Source organism: Sapajus apella, unplaced genomic scaffold (assembly GCF_009761245.1).
Source record: "Sapajus apella isolate SASKATOON/1434 unplaced genomic scaffold, GSC_monkey_1.0 scaffold52, whole genome shotgun sequence".
NCBI lineage: Eukaryota > Metazoa > Chordata > Mammalia > Primates > Cebidae > Sapajus > Sapajus apella.
This window is the reverse complement of record NW_022436992.1, coordinates 15186207-15201996: the sequence shown is the minus strand read 5'-3', so window position 1 is coordinate 15201996 and position 15790 is coordinate 15186207. Positions and strand designations below refer to the sequence as shown.

Sequence of the window (15790 nt, the reverse complement as noted above, 5' to 3'; positions counted from 1 at the left end):
GAAAGGATGATTTAAAAAGATAATTAGAAAGAAATGAAATAATTTTATTTTCTACTTGTAGGACTCCTAGAACTAATTTAAATAAAAACAGACTTGAAGATTGATGAAAGACAGTATTTTAGGAGGGATAACTTAAGATATCCTTTTAAATAACTCTAAGAAAAAAAATTTCTTTTCCTGGGCTGCAGTTTTATGTGATTTACACCTGTTTAAAAATATTTACACCTACACCTTTTAAATATATTTACACCTATTTAAAAGGTTAAATTCAAGAAATTCAACCCATCAAAAAAATATGAAGGAGAAAATATTTGTGTATAATTAACCATCCAAATTCAGGATACATGTCCTCTCCCTTTTCCTATGTAATAATTACAAAGTGGTTAATTACTAATATGGTACAAGGAGGGAATTAGCCATGGTAGTTTCCATGACTACCCTCAGGGCTTCTCCTGATTCAAGGCAAAGAAAGGTCCAGGCACAAGACAAAACACTCACAACATCTCCTGCTCCCATGCTCAACTTACAATTAATAAGATGCATACAATTACAAACCCCATCTGGCATATAATATAAAAGACAAACTGATATATATAGTTACAAAAAGGCTTAAAGGAAAATGAAGAATATTTCTACTTTATGATTTTATTTAAGGTTAAAACTGAACTCTGAACTTTCTATGTTAATACTCACAGACTTCCCTCTGGGTAAGTTTCCTTCACAGGCCTGCTTGGAAAGATCCTGACGTCCAATCAAGAGACAGACAGCTTCTGGCCAGTCTGAGGCAGGCTGCTCACGACAGTGATAAATTGCATCTCTGATGGGAAGAGCAACTCCAAAAGGAAGAGTTTCCAAATCTCTTAAAGTGAATCCTATGGTTAAAGGGAGAAAAAAAAATTTTTTTTCAATTATTTTAGACCTTTATTATTAACAGGTGCTTGCAGTTTGTTGACTTTTTTGAAAAAATCAAGTTGTAAACTTTTATTACAAATTTAAAATGAAGTTCTTAAATATCTCAACTTGACCAGATATGAAACAATTTAAAAACCTTTAAAGGCGTATTGAGAAAAACCAGGCTTTTTTAAAAAACACATTTGTTATTACCAAAAAGAGGCGTCTTTAGGTAAAAATAATAAAAACCCCATGCTGCATAGATAATGCAGATGGTTCTATTTATTTGGTCAATGGGCAAAAGGCAAGCACTTGAGGTCTTCAGCTCCAATCTTTTGTTCATTTCTTATTGCTGGAATTTCATTTCTTCTTGTTGGATGACTAAACCGGATGATGGTAGAGATGGTAGGCCAGGATTTACTCAGCCCCACCCTGCTCAGCTTCGGGAGTGGACGAATTCTCAGCCGGTGGATCAGCTGCTTTTGTCCCTTTGCCATCTTGTGGTTGAGGGTTTTCTGGGCATGTGCATTGGTAATCGAAGTTGCTGCAGTACCGATGTTGAGGTGGCTGCTGACCTTGGGTCTCATCCATCTCCTTGATTTTCTTTATCCTCTTCATTGCCGTCCTCTCTAGTCTGTCTTTGGCGAGGGGGGCCCCTGTGGAATCGTGGTCTATATCCCTGATACTTATTCTGCCTCACTGGTCTACCTTGTTCTCTGCACCCCGGTTGTCAGCACCCTCCATCACTTCTCCCTGCACAGGAGGGTTGGAATATTGTGGTCGATGCCCATAGGGTCTGTGCATGTGATAAGGTGGGAACCTTCGCCTGCAGTGGGGCCGGCACTGTTGGGCCTGGCCTTCAGGAGCACTCTGATACCTCCTTCTTTTCCCCACTCTCGCTGTTCTGGTGATTTTGCTGGTAATTGCGTGGAAGACCCCTACGACATGGATAACGTCTATAATGGTTACACTCTGCTGCATATTGACTGCCTTGAACTGGAACGCCACCAGGACCTGTAACATTTGCTGCCTCCGCACCCTTTTCTCCTTCAACAACATCAAACTCCACAATCTCCCCATCTCCTACACTGCCAAGGTACTTCCTGGGGTTATTCCTCTTTATGGCAGCCTGGTGTACAAATACGTCTTTCTCAGTGTCATTCCTGTTGATGAAACCATATCCGTTCCTTACATTGAACCATTTTACTGTTCCCAAAACCTTCATTGTGATGACCTTCTCGTCCCCACCAGCAAGCGCCAACAATGTGAGGCCACCTGGGCCACCGCTCCCTGCACTGCCCCGCTGCCCGTAGTGCCAGGCCTGGTGTCTGCAGCGCTGAGGGCCAGGATGGCAGGGGGCGAGGGGCGGAGGGCGTCTGCTGTGTCTTGGCCTCGCTGCTCATGGTTGCCGTGATGGTGACTGCGGCTGGCTGCGACAGCTGCGGCTCCTCCCTCCTCCTGGGGTGTGATAGAAACTAGGCCAGCAGTAGCGGTAGAACGCTCAGGGCTCTCTGGGGTCCACTCTCCGCTCCCGCTACTGATCGAACTCAAGAGAAAAATTTTAATTCAGACGCCACTGTCCCAATTATCCTGACTGAAGTTGGCAACAATATCTATAGTGACAAATAAATTCATTTTATTCATCTTACTAGCAGACTAATGTCTTTATATCAGGGATTAGTATAAGAAGTCTCTTTGAAAGAACCTGTAAAAACCCGAAGAAAAAAAGGCAATCTAATAGAAAAATATAAAAGACAAAAAGAAATTTCCTAGAAGGGGAAACATAAATGGTCAATATGCATAAGAAAAGATGCTCCACCTAATTAGTGACCAGGAAAATGCAAATTAAAAGCACTGAGAAATATAAACATCAAAGCCAACCAATACCAAGTGTTGGCAAATATGCAGAGCAACAGTAATTCTTTTTTTTTTTTTTTAATTATTATACTTTAAGTTCTGCGGTACATGTGCAGAGCGTGCAGGTTTGTTACATAGGTATACACATGCCATGGTGGTTTGCTGTATCCATCACCCCGTCATCTATATTAGGCATTTCTCCTAAAGCTAACCTTCCCCTATCCGCCCTCCCCAACCCCCATCCCCTGACAGGCTCCAGTGTGATGTTGCCCTCCCCATGTCCATGTGTTCTTATTGTTCAACACTCACTTATGAGTGAGAACATGCCATGTTTGGTTTTCTGTTCTTGTGTCAGTTTGCTGAGAATGATGTCTTCCAGCTTTAACCATGTCCCTACAAAGGACATGAACTCATCCCTTTTTATGGCTGCATAGTATTCCATGGTATATATGTGCTATATTTTTTTTATCCCGTCTACATTCACGGGCATTTGGGTTGGTTCCAAGTCTTTGCTATTGTGAACAGTGTCACAATAAACATACATGTGCATTTGTCTTTATAACAGAATGATTTATAATCCTTTGGGTATATACCCAGTAATGGGACTGCTGGGTCAAACGGTATTTCTAGTTCTAGATCCTTGAGAAATCGCCACACTGTCTTCCACAATGGTTGAACTAATTTACACTCCCACCAACAGTGTAAAAGCATTCCTATTTCTCCACATCCTCTCCAGCATTTGTTGTCTCCTGATTTTTTAATGATCGCCGTTCTAACTAGTATAAGATGGTATCTCAATGTGGTTTTGATTTGCATTTCTCTAATGACCAGTGATGATGAGGTTTTTTTCATGTTTGTTGGCTGCATAAATGTCTTCTTTTGAGAGGTATCTGTTCATATTCTTCGCCCACTTCTTGTAAATTGGTTTAAGTGCTTTGTAGATTCTGCATATTAGCCCTTTGTCAGATGGGTAGATTGCAAAAACTTTTTCCCATTCTGTTAGTTGCCGGTTCACTCTAATGATATTTTCTTTTGCTGTGCAGAAGCTCTTTATAGATCCCATTTGTCTAATTTGGCTTTTGTTGCCACTGCTTTTGGTGTTTTAGTCATGAAGTCCTTGCCCATGCCTATGTTCTGAATGGTACTGCCTAGGTTTTCTTCTAGGGTTTTTATGGTGTTAGGTCTTATGCTTAAATCTTTAATCCAACTGGAATTAATTCTTGTATAAGGTGTAAGGAAGGGATCCAGTTTCAGCTTTCTGCATATGGCTAGCCAGTTTTCCCAACACCATTTATTAAATAGGGAATCCTTTCCTGATTGCTTGTTTTTGTCAGGTTTGTCAAAGATCAGATGGTTGTAGATGTGTGGCATTATTTCCGAGACCTCTGTTGTGTTCCATTGGTCTGTATCTCTGTTTTGGTACCAGTACCATGCTGTTTTGATTACTTGTAGCCTTGTAGTATAGTTTGAAGTCAGGTGGTGTGATGCCTCCAGCTTTGTTTTTTTACTTAGGATTGTCTTGGCTATGCAGGCTCTTTTTTGGTTCCATATGAAATTTAAGGTGGCTTTTTCCAATTATGTGAAGAAAGTCAGTGGTAGCTTGATGGGGATAGAATTGAATCTATAAATTACTTTGGGCAGTATGGCCATTTTCAAGATACTGATTCTTCCTAACCATGAGCATGGAATGTTTTTCTATCTGTTTGTGTCCTCTCATTTCCTTGAGTGCTGGTTTATAGTGAGGAGGTCCTTCACGTCCCTTGTTAGTTGCATTCCTAGGTATTTTATTCTCTTTGTAGTAATTGTGAATGGGCGTTCACTCATGATTTGGCTGTTTGTCTATTATTGGTGTATAGGAATGCTTGTGATTTTTGCACATTGATTTTGTATCCTGAGACTTTGCTGAAGTGAACAACAGTAATTCTTATCCATAGCCAAAGGCAGTGTAAACTGATTCAACCACTTTGGAAAACAGTTGGTATGTACAGGTAGATCTACCCATTTGATCCATCAACAGCCATATAAAAACTTATGCCCATGTACACCAAGATACAGGTATAAAAATACTCATTAGCAATACTGTTTCGTTATGGGAAAGAAAAAAAAAAGATGGAGAAAGGGGTGAGTCTCATTGTCTATTATCAATAGAATGAGTAATTAAATTGTGATATGTTTAAACAAGATAATCTATATATCAGAGAAAATGATCCACTGCTACTGCTACATGAGTCGATATGGATGAATTTTTTTTTTTTTTTTTTTTTTTGAGACGGAGTTTCACTCGTTACCCAGGCTGGAGTGCAATGGCGCGATCTCGGCTCACCACAACCTCCGCCTCCTGGGTTCAGGCAATTCTCCTGCCTCAACCTCCTCAGTAGCTGGGATTACAGGCACGCGCCACCATGCCCAGCTAATGTTTTTGTATTTTTAGTAGAGATGGGGTTTCACCATGTTGACCAGGAGGGTCTCGATCTCTTGACCTCGTGATCCACCCGCCTCGGCCTCCCAAAGTGCTGGGATTACAGGCTTGAGCCACCGCGCCCGGCCTATGGATGAATTTTTAAACAATAAAGTTGAGTAAAGGAAAAAGAACATATATTTACATCTATATGTTTTCAAAAATATATAAAACCTACCAACTTAAAAAGATGTAAAACTATAAAGAAAAACAAGAGTAAGGTAACACAAAATGTAGGTAGGGCAGTGGTTCCCCATAACACTGGCGTGTCTGACAGGAGGGATCCACGAGCAGATATGTAAGGGCCTTTTGCTATGTGGGTCATGTTCCATTTCTAAGGGTGGATGACCAGTATGTCATTACTCAGCACCATCCTCTAAACTAAACATATACGTTTGATATATTCTTTTGTAAGTACATCAAATTTCATATTTAAAATTTTTTTATCCTTGGATTAAATCATATTTTCTTATAATGATTTTCTAAATTTTATAATACCAAGCATTATTTATAAAACAAAAAGTCAATTAACTACTGAGGCAAAAAATGTTTCCTTATATGTGACTAACACTTATTAAATATTATGTGATATACAAATGGACAGAATTCATCCAATATTTTTCAGCATAAGTATCCTGTATGTATGCTATGCAACAGTTATTGTCATTAAGGTAAAATGCAAAAAAAAAAAAAAAAAAAACTGTCGGAAATTTCATTTAGAACATACTTTAGAGAAGGCTTCAAGAACATTTTTAAATGTTCATTAAAGCTTTATTTTTTAACATACACCCCATACAACATCCTCATTTTTCAAATATCTCCGTGACAGTAATTTTTAATTTTGTTTTTCAGTTCTTTGTGATAAAAATTTATTTGGTATTTTACTTAATTTAAAACCTAGGAACATAGATTTGGGGAATAGGGAATATAGAAAGCTTTTCCTCCCTCTTCCACTTCCCAGTTCAATGTTAACCTTGGTGCCTAAAATCTCTGGCATTTATACCCTGAAATGTTTATATAACTGCTTTCAGACTTTGCCAAAAACACCCATTTCTGATATCTGAGTATCACAATGATTTCAGGTGTGAATGTTGAGTGATTAAAATTCTCCATTCTAAGAGACCAGCTTACACAGCCACAACCTCAAATGGTCCAATGTAATGGCAAACAAAGATTCCTTATGCACCAAGATAAAAAGTTGGTATCCCAAATATCATTATATGGGAGTTGTGAGATTGTCAAGAAAAAAAAAGTATGACTTGATGAAACATAATCACAATCTTGTGAGGTCTCTTCACAAAGCCAGTGCCCCTCGGTCCACATTCCTTCCAGTTCTAGCTAGTCTGGAGGAGGCAGGACCTACTTAGGAGGTAACAAAGAAGCTCTTACCTACATTAGTCATCCAGACAACCAATTTTTCAGCTAGGCTAGAAACCGAAGTAGAATGCCTGAAACTGAACCTATAAGAGAATAAAACACAAAGTTAGTAAGCAGAACAGTGAAAGATAATATTGTTTAAAATGTTTGACATAAAAACACAGTCTAAATAAAAGTCACCTGTTTTCCTCTTGTTCTACTTGCAACTTCTGGGGGGCTAAAAGGCAACAAAATGAAACATTTTGATAGTCATCCTGGTAAACATATAACATGTAGAAGACATTTGAAAATAAGAATCCATTAGCAAAGAACATCTTTAAAAAAGTAAATAAGCAGTACTGTGGCAGGTTGAAAGTACAGTCAGCCCTCAGAATACTCAGGGAACTGGCTAAGATACCCCAAGTGTACCCAAATCTGTGCATGCTCAAGTCCTGTAATTGGCCCCGTGGAACCTGCATATGGATTTCATATCCAGAGAATACTACATTTTCTATCTGCATTTGGTTGAAAAAAAATTCATTGTAAGTGGACCCACACAGTTCAAATCCATGTTTTTCAAGAGTCAATGGTATAATAATTTATATTATATATATATATATATATATATATATAATATATATATCGAGACTAAAATAGTCCTTTTTACCCACACTGAAAATACAAGATTTGTTAGATTTTAAGTAATCCTGATACCTGAAAAGGCAGTTGTGGACTATACATCAGAAGAGTACTAAAAAGGTAAGACATGGCTGCTAAAGCAAACAAGAAAAAATTTTTTTTCTGTTTTTTCAGTTGTGATACTGACATTTACGAAAAGTTGTTTCCAGAGACCTAACATTACACCAACTTACCTATAGTTATTCTGGTTAAATATTGTGAGGATTCATCAGAAACAGAGCTCTCATCACCAAGTATATACAGTGCGATACTCTGCAAAAGAAGAAAATAAACATTATTTTTCACTGTTCAGAGACAACATCTCACTTTGTCACCTAGGCTGGAGTGCAGTGGTGCAATCACAGCTCACTGTAGACTCAAACTCCTTGGCTCAAGCAATCCTCCTGCCTCAGCCTCCAAAGTAGCTAGGACTACAGGCATGCACCACCACATCCAGTTAATTCTTTTATATTATTATTTTTATTTTTTTGTAGAAACAGAGTCTCATTGTGTTGCCCAGGCTGGACTCAAATTCATGACCTCAAGCAATCCTCCTGCCTCAGCCTCCCAAAGTGCTGGGATTACAGGTATGAGCCACCACACCCAGCTACATAATTGAAGTATAACTAGAAAATAAATATAACATAGACTAATTCATCCATCTTAGGTGTACAGTTCTATCAGTTTCAAAAAACGTTATATCACATAACCACTACCACGCTTACAATACAGAATATTTTCATCACACCAAAAAGTTCCCTTCTTCTCTTTGTAGTCAGTCTTTTCCTCCTGGAAACAACTCATCTGCTTTCTTGCTCTACTGTTTTGTCTATCCTACAATATCATGTAAATGAATCGTATGATATGTAGTCTTTTTTTGTAGTATTTCTTTAACTTAGCATAATGTCTCTGAGATTCATCCACATCTCTCCAAGGATCACTAGTTTCTTCCTTTTTATGCTGAGTAGTAGTCCATTAAACAGATGTACCAAACGACATACTCAAAAACTGGTGAACATTTGGTTCCAGTTTGTGGCCATTATGACCAAACTTGCTTTAAACATTCACACACATGTGGGTCTTTGTGCAGGTTATGTTTTCATTTCTCTTAAGTAAAATACCAAGGAATTAGGATTTCTTTGTCTTATGGTAAATGCATTTAACTTCACAAGAAACTGCCAAACGGTTTTCCAAAGTGCTGTGCCATTTTTGCAGTCCCCCCATAATGTATGAGAGTTTCGATTGCTCCATATCCTCACCAAAACTTATCTTTCAGTCATCCAACAGGTATCGAATAGTGCTCTCTCACTACCTAGGAAGTATGTAGTGGTATAGAGCTGTAGTGGTATTTGCTTTGAGGAGGAAAAGAAAAAGAAAAGACAAAGGAAAAACTCTCTCAAAGAGTTAAAATATTCAGCATATAACATAAACACAAAAGTACATCAGGTCTCTCTACTAAATGAGAAAACACATAAAGTTCCTTGAAGACAATAGGCTCCCAATAAATGTTATCTCACTTCCTTCCTTTCCCTCATTTCAACAAATGGTACACAGACAATGCCATCTCCATATATACAAGTGACTCAATAGAAAAGAGCCACCATGAGCTAGAAGGTTACTACACATGTCTCATTAGCTAAACATCACATAAAAAAAATTATCACTTGAGGTCAGGAGTTCAAGACCAGCCTGGGCAACATGGTAAACCCCATCTCTACTAAAAATACAAAAATTAGCCAGGTGTGATGGTATGCACCTGTGCTCCCAATACTTGGGAGATTGAGGTGGGAAGATTGAGCCGAGGGCGAGGCTGAAGTAAGCCATGATCATGCCAGCCTGGGTGACAGAGTAAGACCTGTCTCAAAAAAAAAAAAAAGCCCAATAAAATTCATAATGACAAAACCAAAATCCTATCAGTAAAGGCTTCTACTGATATTTTTTATAATATTTTATAAATAAATCAGTGAGCTGACAGGTTAAAAGAAATACCAAGAGGATAAAACTGAGATGAAAGGCCAGAGAGATCAACTGAGTACTACAGCCAGTTTTACTGAAAAGACATTTGCAGAAAAACCTATAGAATGGGAGAAAATATTTGCAAATCATGTATTTGATACATTAATATCTACAGTATAAAAATGCCTAAACTCGCCGGGTGCGGTGGCTCATGCCTGTAATCCCAGCACTTTGGGAGGCCAAGGCAGGTGGATCACCTCACGTCAGGAGTTCAAGACTAGCCTGGCCAACATGGTGAAAACCTGTCTTTAAAAAATATATATCTATATATATAGATAGATAGATATTTTTTTAATGCCTAACTCAACAAGAAAAAAACAATTTTAAAATACACAAAGGATTTGCAGAGATATTTCTTCAAAGATGATACATAAATGGCCAATAAACAGATGAAAATATGCTCAGCATCACTAATCATTAAGGATGCAAATCAAAACAACGAGGTATCAGTTCATAAGCACTAGGATGGCTATAATTTTTAAAAAACAAATAGAAAATAATATGTGTTGGCAAGACTGTGGAGAAACTGGAACCCTTCCTCCTGCATTGCTGCTAAGGATGTAAAATGGTACAGCCACTATGAAAATGAGTTTAGCAGTTCCTCAAAAAGTTATACATCAAACTACCTACCATATGGCCCAGCAATTCCACCACCAGGTATATATTCAAAAGAACTGAAAGCAGAGACTTGAACAGATATTTGTATACCCATGGTTCACAGCAGCACTATTGACAATAGCCAGAAGGTAGAAACAACCCAAGTGTCCATCATCAGATGAAAATGATAAACTGTGGTGTAGTCATGCAATGGAATACTGTACAGAATATTGGCTTTAAAAGAATGTAATTTTGATAGATGCTACAATATGGATAAACCTTGAAAACAAGATGCTAAGTGAAATAAGCCAGACACAGAGTGACAAATATTGTATGATTCCCATAATATGAAGTACTTATAAGAAACAAATTCATAAGAAACAGAATTACTAGGGCCTGGGAGGAAGGGGAATGGGGAGTCACTATTTAACAGGCACAGAGTTTACGTTAAGGATGACGAAAAAGTCTTGGGTATAGGCAGTGGTGATGGCTACATAACAGTGTGAATGTATTCAATGCCACTGGATCGTACACTCAAAAATAATTTCAGGCTGGGTGCAGTGGTTCATAGCTGTAATCCCAAGACTTTGAGAGGCCAAGGCGGGCAGATCACCTGAGGTCAGGAGTTCATGACCAGCCCAGCCAACATGGTGAAACCCCATTTCTACTAGAAATAGAAAAATTAGCCAGACGTGATGGCTCACACTTGTAATCCCGGCTACTCAGGAAGCTGAGGCAGGAGAATCACTTGAACCCAGGTGGCAGTGAAGGGTACAGTGAGCTGAGATGGTGCCGCTGCATTCCAACCTGGGTGACAGAGTGACTCCATCTCAAAAAATAATAACAATAATTTCAATGAGAAATATTATGTTATATATATATTGCTATCAGTAAAATACCTGTATTTTTTAAACAGAATCACCATTCTATATGTCTGTTTGGGAGTGATAGAGGGCTCTGAAGCACTTCTCACCATGAAGCAGAGCAAAACACAGAGTAAAGAAAAAGAAGGGCAGGGGGCAAAGACATTTACAATCTACCAACATTTGAGAGAAGGAGCAAAAGCATATGGTTCTCCTGCAAGCCTGGGAAGACATGAGCAGGCTGCTCCAGGATGGGGAGACTGAAGAACAGGTGTGCCAAGAAACAAACCTTATCAACTGTGACAGCCCTTTGGTTCTATATGAAGTTTGATGTTGGGCATGTATTAACTAATATCTAAAAATTAATAAATCATGAAATTTTCAGATCAAGGTAAAGGTGAACAAAAATAATAAAAATAAAGATGAGTTTCTTTGAAAAAAATTTCAGCAGGATTTTTTTTGTAGCTATAGACAAAATGTTTATAAAATCAGTATGGGCCAGGGGTGGTGGCTCACACCTGTAATCCCAGCCCTTTGGGAGGCTGAGGTGGGGAGTTCGAGACTAGCCTGGCCAACATGGTGAAACCCCATACCTATTAAAAATACAAAAAATTAGCCAAGCATGGTGCCAGGGTTCTATAATCCCAGCTATTTGGGAGGCTGAGGCAGGAGAATCACTTGAACTCAGAAGGTAGATGTTGCAGTGAGCTGAGATCATGCCACTGTACTCTATCTAGCCTAGGTGACACAGCGAGACTCAGTCTCAAAAAATAAAAATAAAATCAGTATGAAAAAGCAAGAAGAGTAATGAAGGAAGGAGTAATGTTAATCAGTTTTAAGACTTACTATAAAGCTATAGTAATTACAGTGTAGAAAGCCACAAAGATTAATAAACCAGAATAGAAAGTCCAGAAATAGACACAAGAATATGGCCAAATTGACTTTTGACAAAAGTGCAAACACAATAGAGAAATGATAGTCTTTTCAAAAAATAGAGCTGGAAGAACTGGATATCCAAATTAAATAATAAAAACCTTGACTAAAACCTGACATATTACAAAAAATTAACAAAATGGATTAGAGATCTAAATGTAAAACACACAAAGAAACCCAGGAGAAAATCTTCAAAACCTAAAGTTAAACAAAGAATTCTTTGACATGACACTAAAAGCAACATCCACTAAAGAAAAATACTGATAAACTAGCTTCATCAAAATTAAACAGTGTCATTCTTTGACATATTGAGAGAATGACGAGACAAGACAAGGTAGAAACTAGAAGAAAATATCTACAAACTACCTGTCTGACAAAACCTCCTATCTAGAACCCTCAAAACATCATTAGCCATTAGGAAAATGTAAATTAAAACCACAATGAGGTATAACTACACAATTCTCAAAAAGATAAAAATAAAAAATAGTGACAATACCAAATACTGACAATGCAGGCAAATGATCTCTTAAATATTGCTGGTAAAAACGTAAAATGGAAGAGCCACTCTGGAAAACAGCCAAGTTTCTTTAAAAACAAAATACAAACTTAATGACCCATCAATCCTACTCCTAGGTACCTGCCCTAGAGAAATAAAAACTTATATTCACATAAAAGCCTGAACATGAATGCTGAGAGCATCTGTATTTACAATTGCTAAAAACTGGAATCAACCCAATCATCCTTTTTTTTTTTCCTCGTTTCAAGTTTTAATCAAAGCTTGTATATAAGATTACTTTATTCCTGCATCTTCTCAATTGTTTCTTCCTTGTATTTGCTCCTTTCCTTTCCTACTTGGCGAGATTTGGCTTTCCGTTCAAGGATCTTTTTGCTGCCTTTGTCCAGTTTTTGCCTAGTGATAACCACCTTGCTGGGATGAATGCCTACGTGGACAGTTGTGCCACTAGCCTTTTCCCGCTGCACCTGTTCAGTGTAGATTACATATTTCTTCCTGCAAACCTGGACTACTTTGCCAATCGGCTGACCTTTATAGTGTCCTCGTACAACCTGAGCTTCATCATCCTTTCGGATGGGCATGGATCGCACGTTGTACTTCTGTCTCAGCTCTTTGGAAAGAGGGGAGGACATAATCTTCCTGCGAATGTGGGAAGGTGCACTGAAATGCCTTTTGCGATTCTTGCATCAGTTGGAAGTCACAAAGGAACTGAACTTCATTTTGGCTGCTCCCACTTCGGTGATCAACCCAATTATCTTGAATGAAAAACCAACTATGGCACATTCATGCAATAAACTACTCATCAGTCATAGAATGCAATGAACTGTAGATACAGGAAACAACTTGGATTTATCTCAAAATCATAAGAGAAATTTTTGAGGGTGAATAAATGTTCCATATCCTAATTGTAGTAATTACATGAATCTATACACATACTGAAATTCACAGAACTATACACAGAAAGAAAAACTTAACCTTAGGTATAATTTTTGAAACTAAATTTCAAAAGGAAAGAAGATAGGTAGTAACACTCCACATACATACCAAGACTACTAGTCTGCTTCTTTCACAGATTCCAGGGAGGTAAGGATAAGGTGGCATTCCTTCACCCTTCAGACAAGAGCTCACCCACTGATAAATACTTGGTGGCTCAGAAGTAAAAAATGATGGATGATGCATAAATCCTGTTTGACCTTTAAAATTAGATAAATAGATACAAAAATACATAAATACAACAATATTTTAAAGGGAAGATGATCCACAGTTACCTGTCATTTTGAAACAATTAGAATAACATTTTCTCATATCCTCCAAAATGCTTCATGTTTTCTGCCACAGTAAATAAGTGACTATGTTATTAAATGTAAAATATAAATGACTTCTATTTATCCCATCCTGGATGGAATTTTAGCAAATTATTTTCCTAAGGGATATAAAGAATCTAACCAAAGGCCAGGCCCAGTGGCTAACACCTGTAATCCCAGCCCTTTGGGAGGCCAAGGCAGGTGGATCAATTGAGGTCAGAAGTTCGAGACCAGTCTGGTCAACGTGGTAAAACCTCATCATTACTAAAAATACAAAAATGAGCCGGGCATGTGGCACACGCCTGTAATCCCAGATACTCAGGAGGCTGAAGCATTTGAGCATGGGAGTTGGAGGATGCGGTGAGCCGAGATCGTAACACTGCACTCCTGTCTGGGCAGCAGAGTGAGAGGCCCGGTGTCAAAAAAAAAAAAAACCTAACCAAAATTTAAAAAAAAAACCTAACCAAAATTTTTTGCCTGGGCCCCAACTTTCAGTTCCTTTAGCTCAGGGTCTAGGACAGTACAGTGGTGACGGAAATGTTCTGTATCTGGATCTGCACTGTGCAATATGGTGGCACTAGCCCCATGTGGCTACTGAGCTCTCAAAATGCAGCTAGTGCACTGAGGAAATACATGTTTCATTTTAATTGAGTTTAAGTAGCATATGGCTAGTGGCTACTAACTGGACAGTACAAGTCTAGGTTAAAAGCATCCTTGGCACTGGAAGCTCTTTCTAAACTTTTGCAAGTCTGAACCTTAGGGATGAGTAAAATTTTCACTATACAGTGAAGATATTATGGCTTACTACGTGTCAGAAAACAAGCATTACAAACTAAAATCTGCCTGGTGGAAAGACAATGCCCCTGACTTAGAAGACAATGGTAAGAAATACATCCTCTGCTCTTCACTGAGAAAGATACAAGCAAAGGTCACCACACTGTTCAGAAAATCTTTAAAAGCACGACGACTTACCTGGATCAATTGTGCACACTTGTCCAGTAGTTCTGACAAGCGTTGGGTAGTCTCTGTAGTAATGATCTACATAAGGTCCCAATTTTAAGTCCCTAAAACAGTAAGAGCATATAAAAAATAAGGTATTATAGCACTTTCTCCCAGCAGAGTTGGAAGGATTCATTAGTTGAATCTTTCAATTTAAAAACTTACTTATGAGAAAGAAGATAACCAAATCTAGAGTCTCTTTATTGTATTTTTGGACTTGAAAGTGCCCAGAGTGACAAATGCAACCCAATCTCTTTTTGCTAAATTTTGCAGAGGTAAAACTAGAGTAAAAGCACCGTGAGCTAGGTCTTCCTCCGCTATTTATTAGCTGTGTGATCTTCAGTAAGTCATGTCTATAAACCTCAGTATTTTCTTCTAGAAAATGGGGCAATACCAGCTAACTTACTCTGAAGTTTTAAAGATTAAATAAGATAGGCTGGACACGGTGGCTCACCTCTGTAATCCCAACACTTTGGGAGGCCAAGGCAGGCAGATCATGAGGTCAGGAGTTCAAGACCAGCCTGACCAAGATGGTGAAATCCCCGTCTCTACTAAAAATATAAAAAATTAGCCAGGCGTGGTGGCGGACACCTATAGTCCCAGCTACTTGGGAGGCTGAGGCGGAAAATTGCTTAAACCGGGAGGCGGAGGTTGCAGTGAGCCGAGGTCTAGCCACTGCTCTCCAGCCTGGGTGACAGAGAGTCCCCCCCTCTCTGACAAAAAAAGACTAAATAAGATAAAGTATGTTTAAAAAAAAAAAAAAACCTGATAAAACATAAAATATCATGTTACTTATTTCAGAAAGCCATGATTATGTTTGAAAATTACTTAACTGCAAAAGAATTTTCATGATAGTAATGACATCCTAAGTGAAATTTACCATTAATTAAAATTGCCATGTCTCAGGATTGAATTTCAAGATCTCAAAAAAGATAACAGAAATGAGAAAATATACTATGTTTTAACTCAGAGGTTGACATTTCAGTTCAAATTCAACTTCTTTATCACCAAAGGTCATAAAGGCTCAAACAACACGTTAGTATGACCCTAGAATTCAGAGCCATAAACAAGATCCTTCAAAAGCATTAAAAGGTGTTGAAACGGCCGGGCGCGGTGGCTCAAGCCTGTAATCCCAGCACTTTGGGAGGCCGAGGCGGGTGGATCACGAGGTCAAGAGATCGAGACCATCCTGGTCAACATGGTGAAACCCCGTCTCTACTAAAAATACAAAAAATTAGCTGGGCATGGTGGTGCGTGCCTGTAATCCCAGCTACTCAGGAGGCTGAGGCAGGAGAATTGCCTGAACCCAGGAGGCGGAGGTTGC

The 15790-nt window shown here is 38.5% G+C and overlaps 1 protein-coding gene and 1 pseudogene across 3 annotated transcripts in view; both read right to left on the bottom strand.

Annotated features, from left to right (window-relative positions):
* The window catches only part of ANAPC1 (anaphase promoting complex subunit 1), a 114440-nt gene that overhangs the window by 50347 nt on the left and 48303 nt on the right, over positions 1-15790 (bottom strand). For all 3 annotated transcript variants that reach the window (XM_032243687.1, XM_032243688.1, XM_032243689.1), the window contains 6 exons: positions 14440-14531; positions 13208-13356; positions 7435-7513; positions 6764-6800; positions 6596-6666; positions 694-872 (listed from right to left, as the gene is read on the bottom strand). In XM_032243687.1, the coding sequence (XP_032099578.1) occupies positions 694-872; positions 6596-6666; positions 6764-6800; positions 7435-7513; positions 13208-13356; positions 14440-14531 (607 nt within the window). The remainder of the gene's footprint in view (positions 1-693; positions 873-6595; positions 6667-6763; positions 6801-7434; positions 7514-13207; positions 13357-14439; positions 14532-15790) is intronic.
* On the bottom strand, positions 879-2844 carry LOC116526936 (annotated as a pseudogene).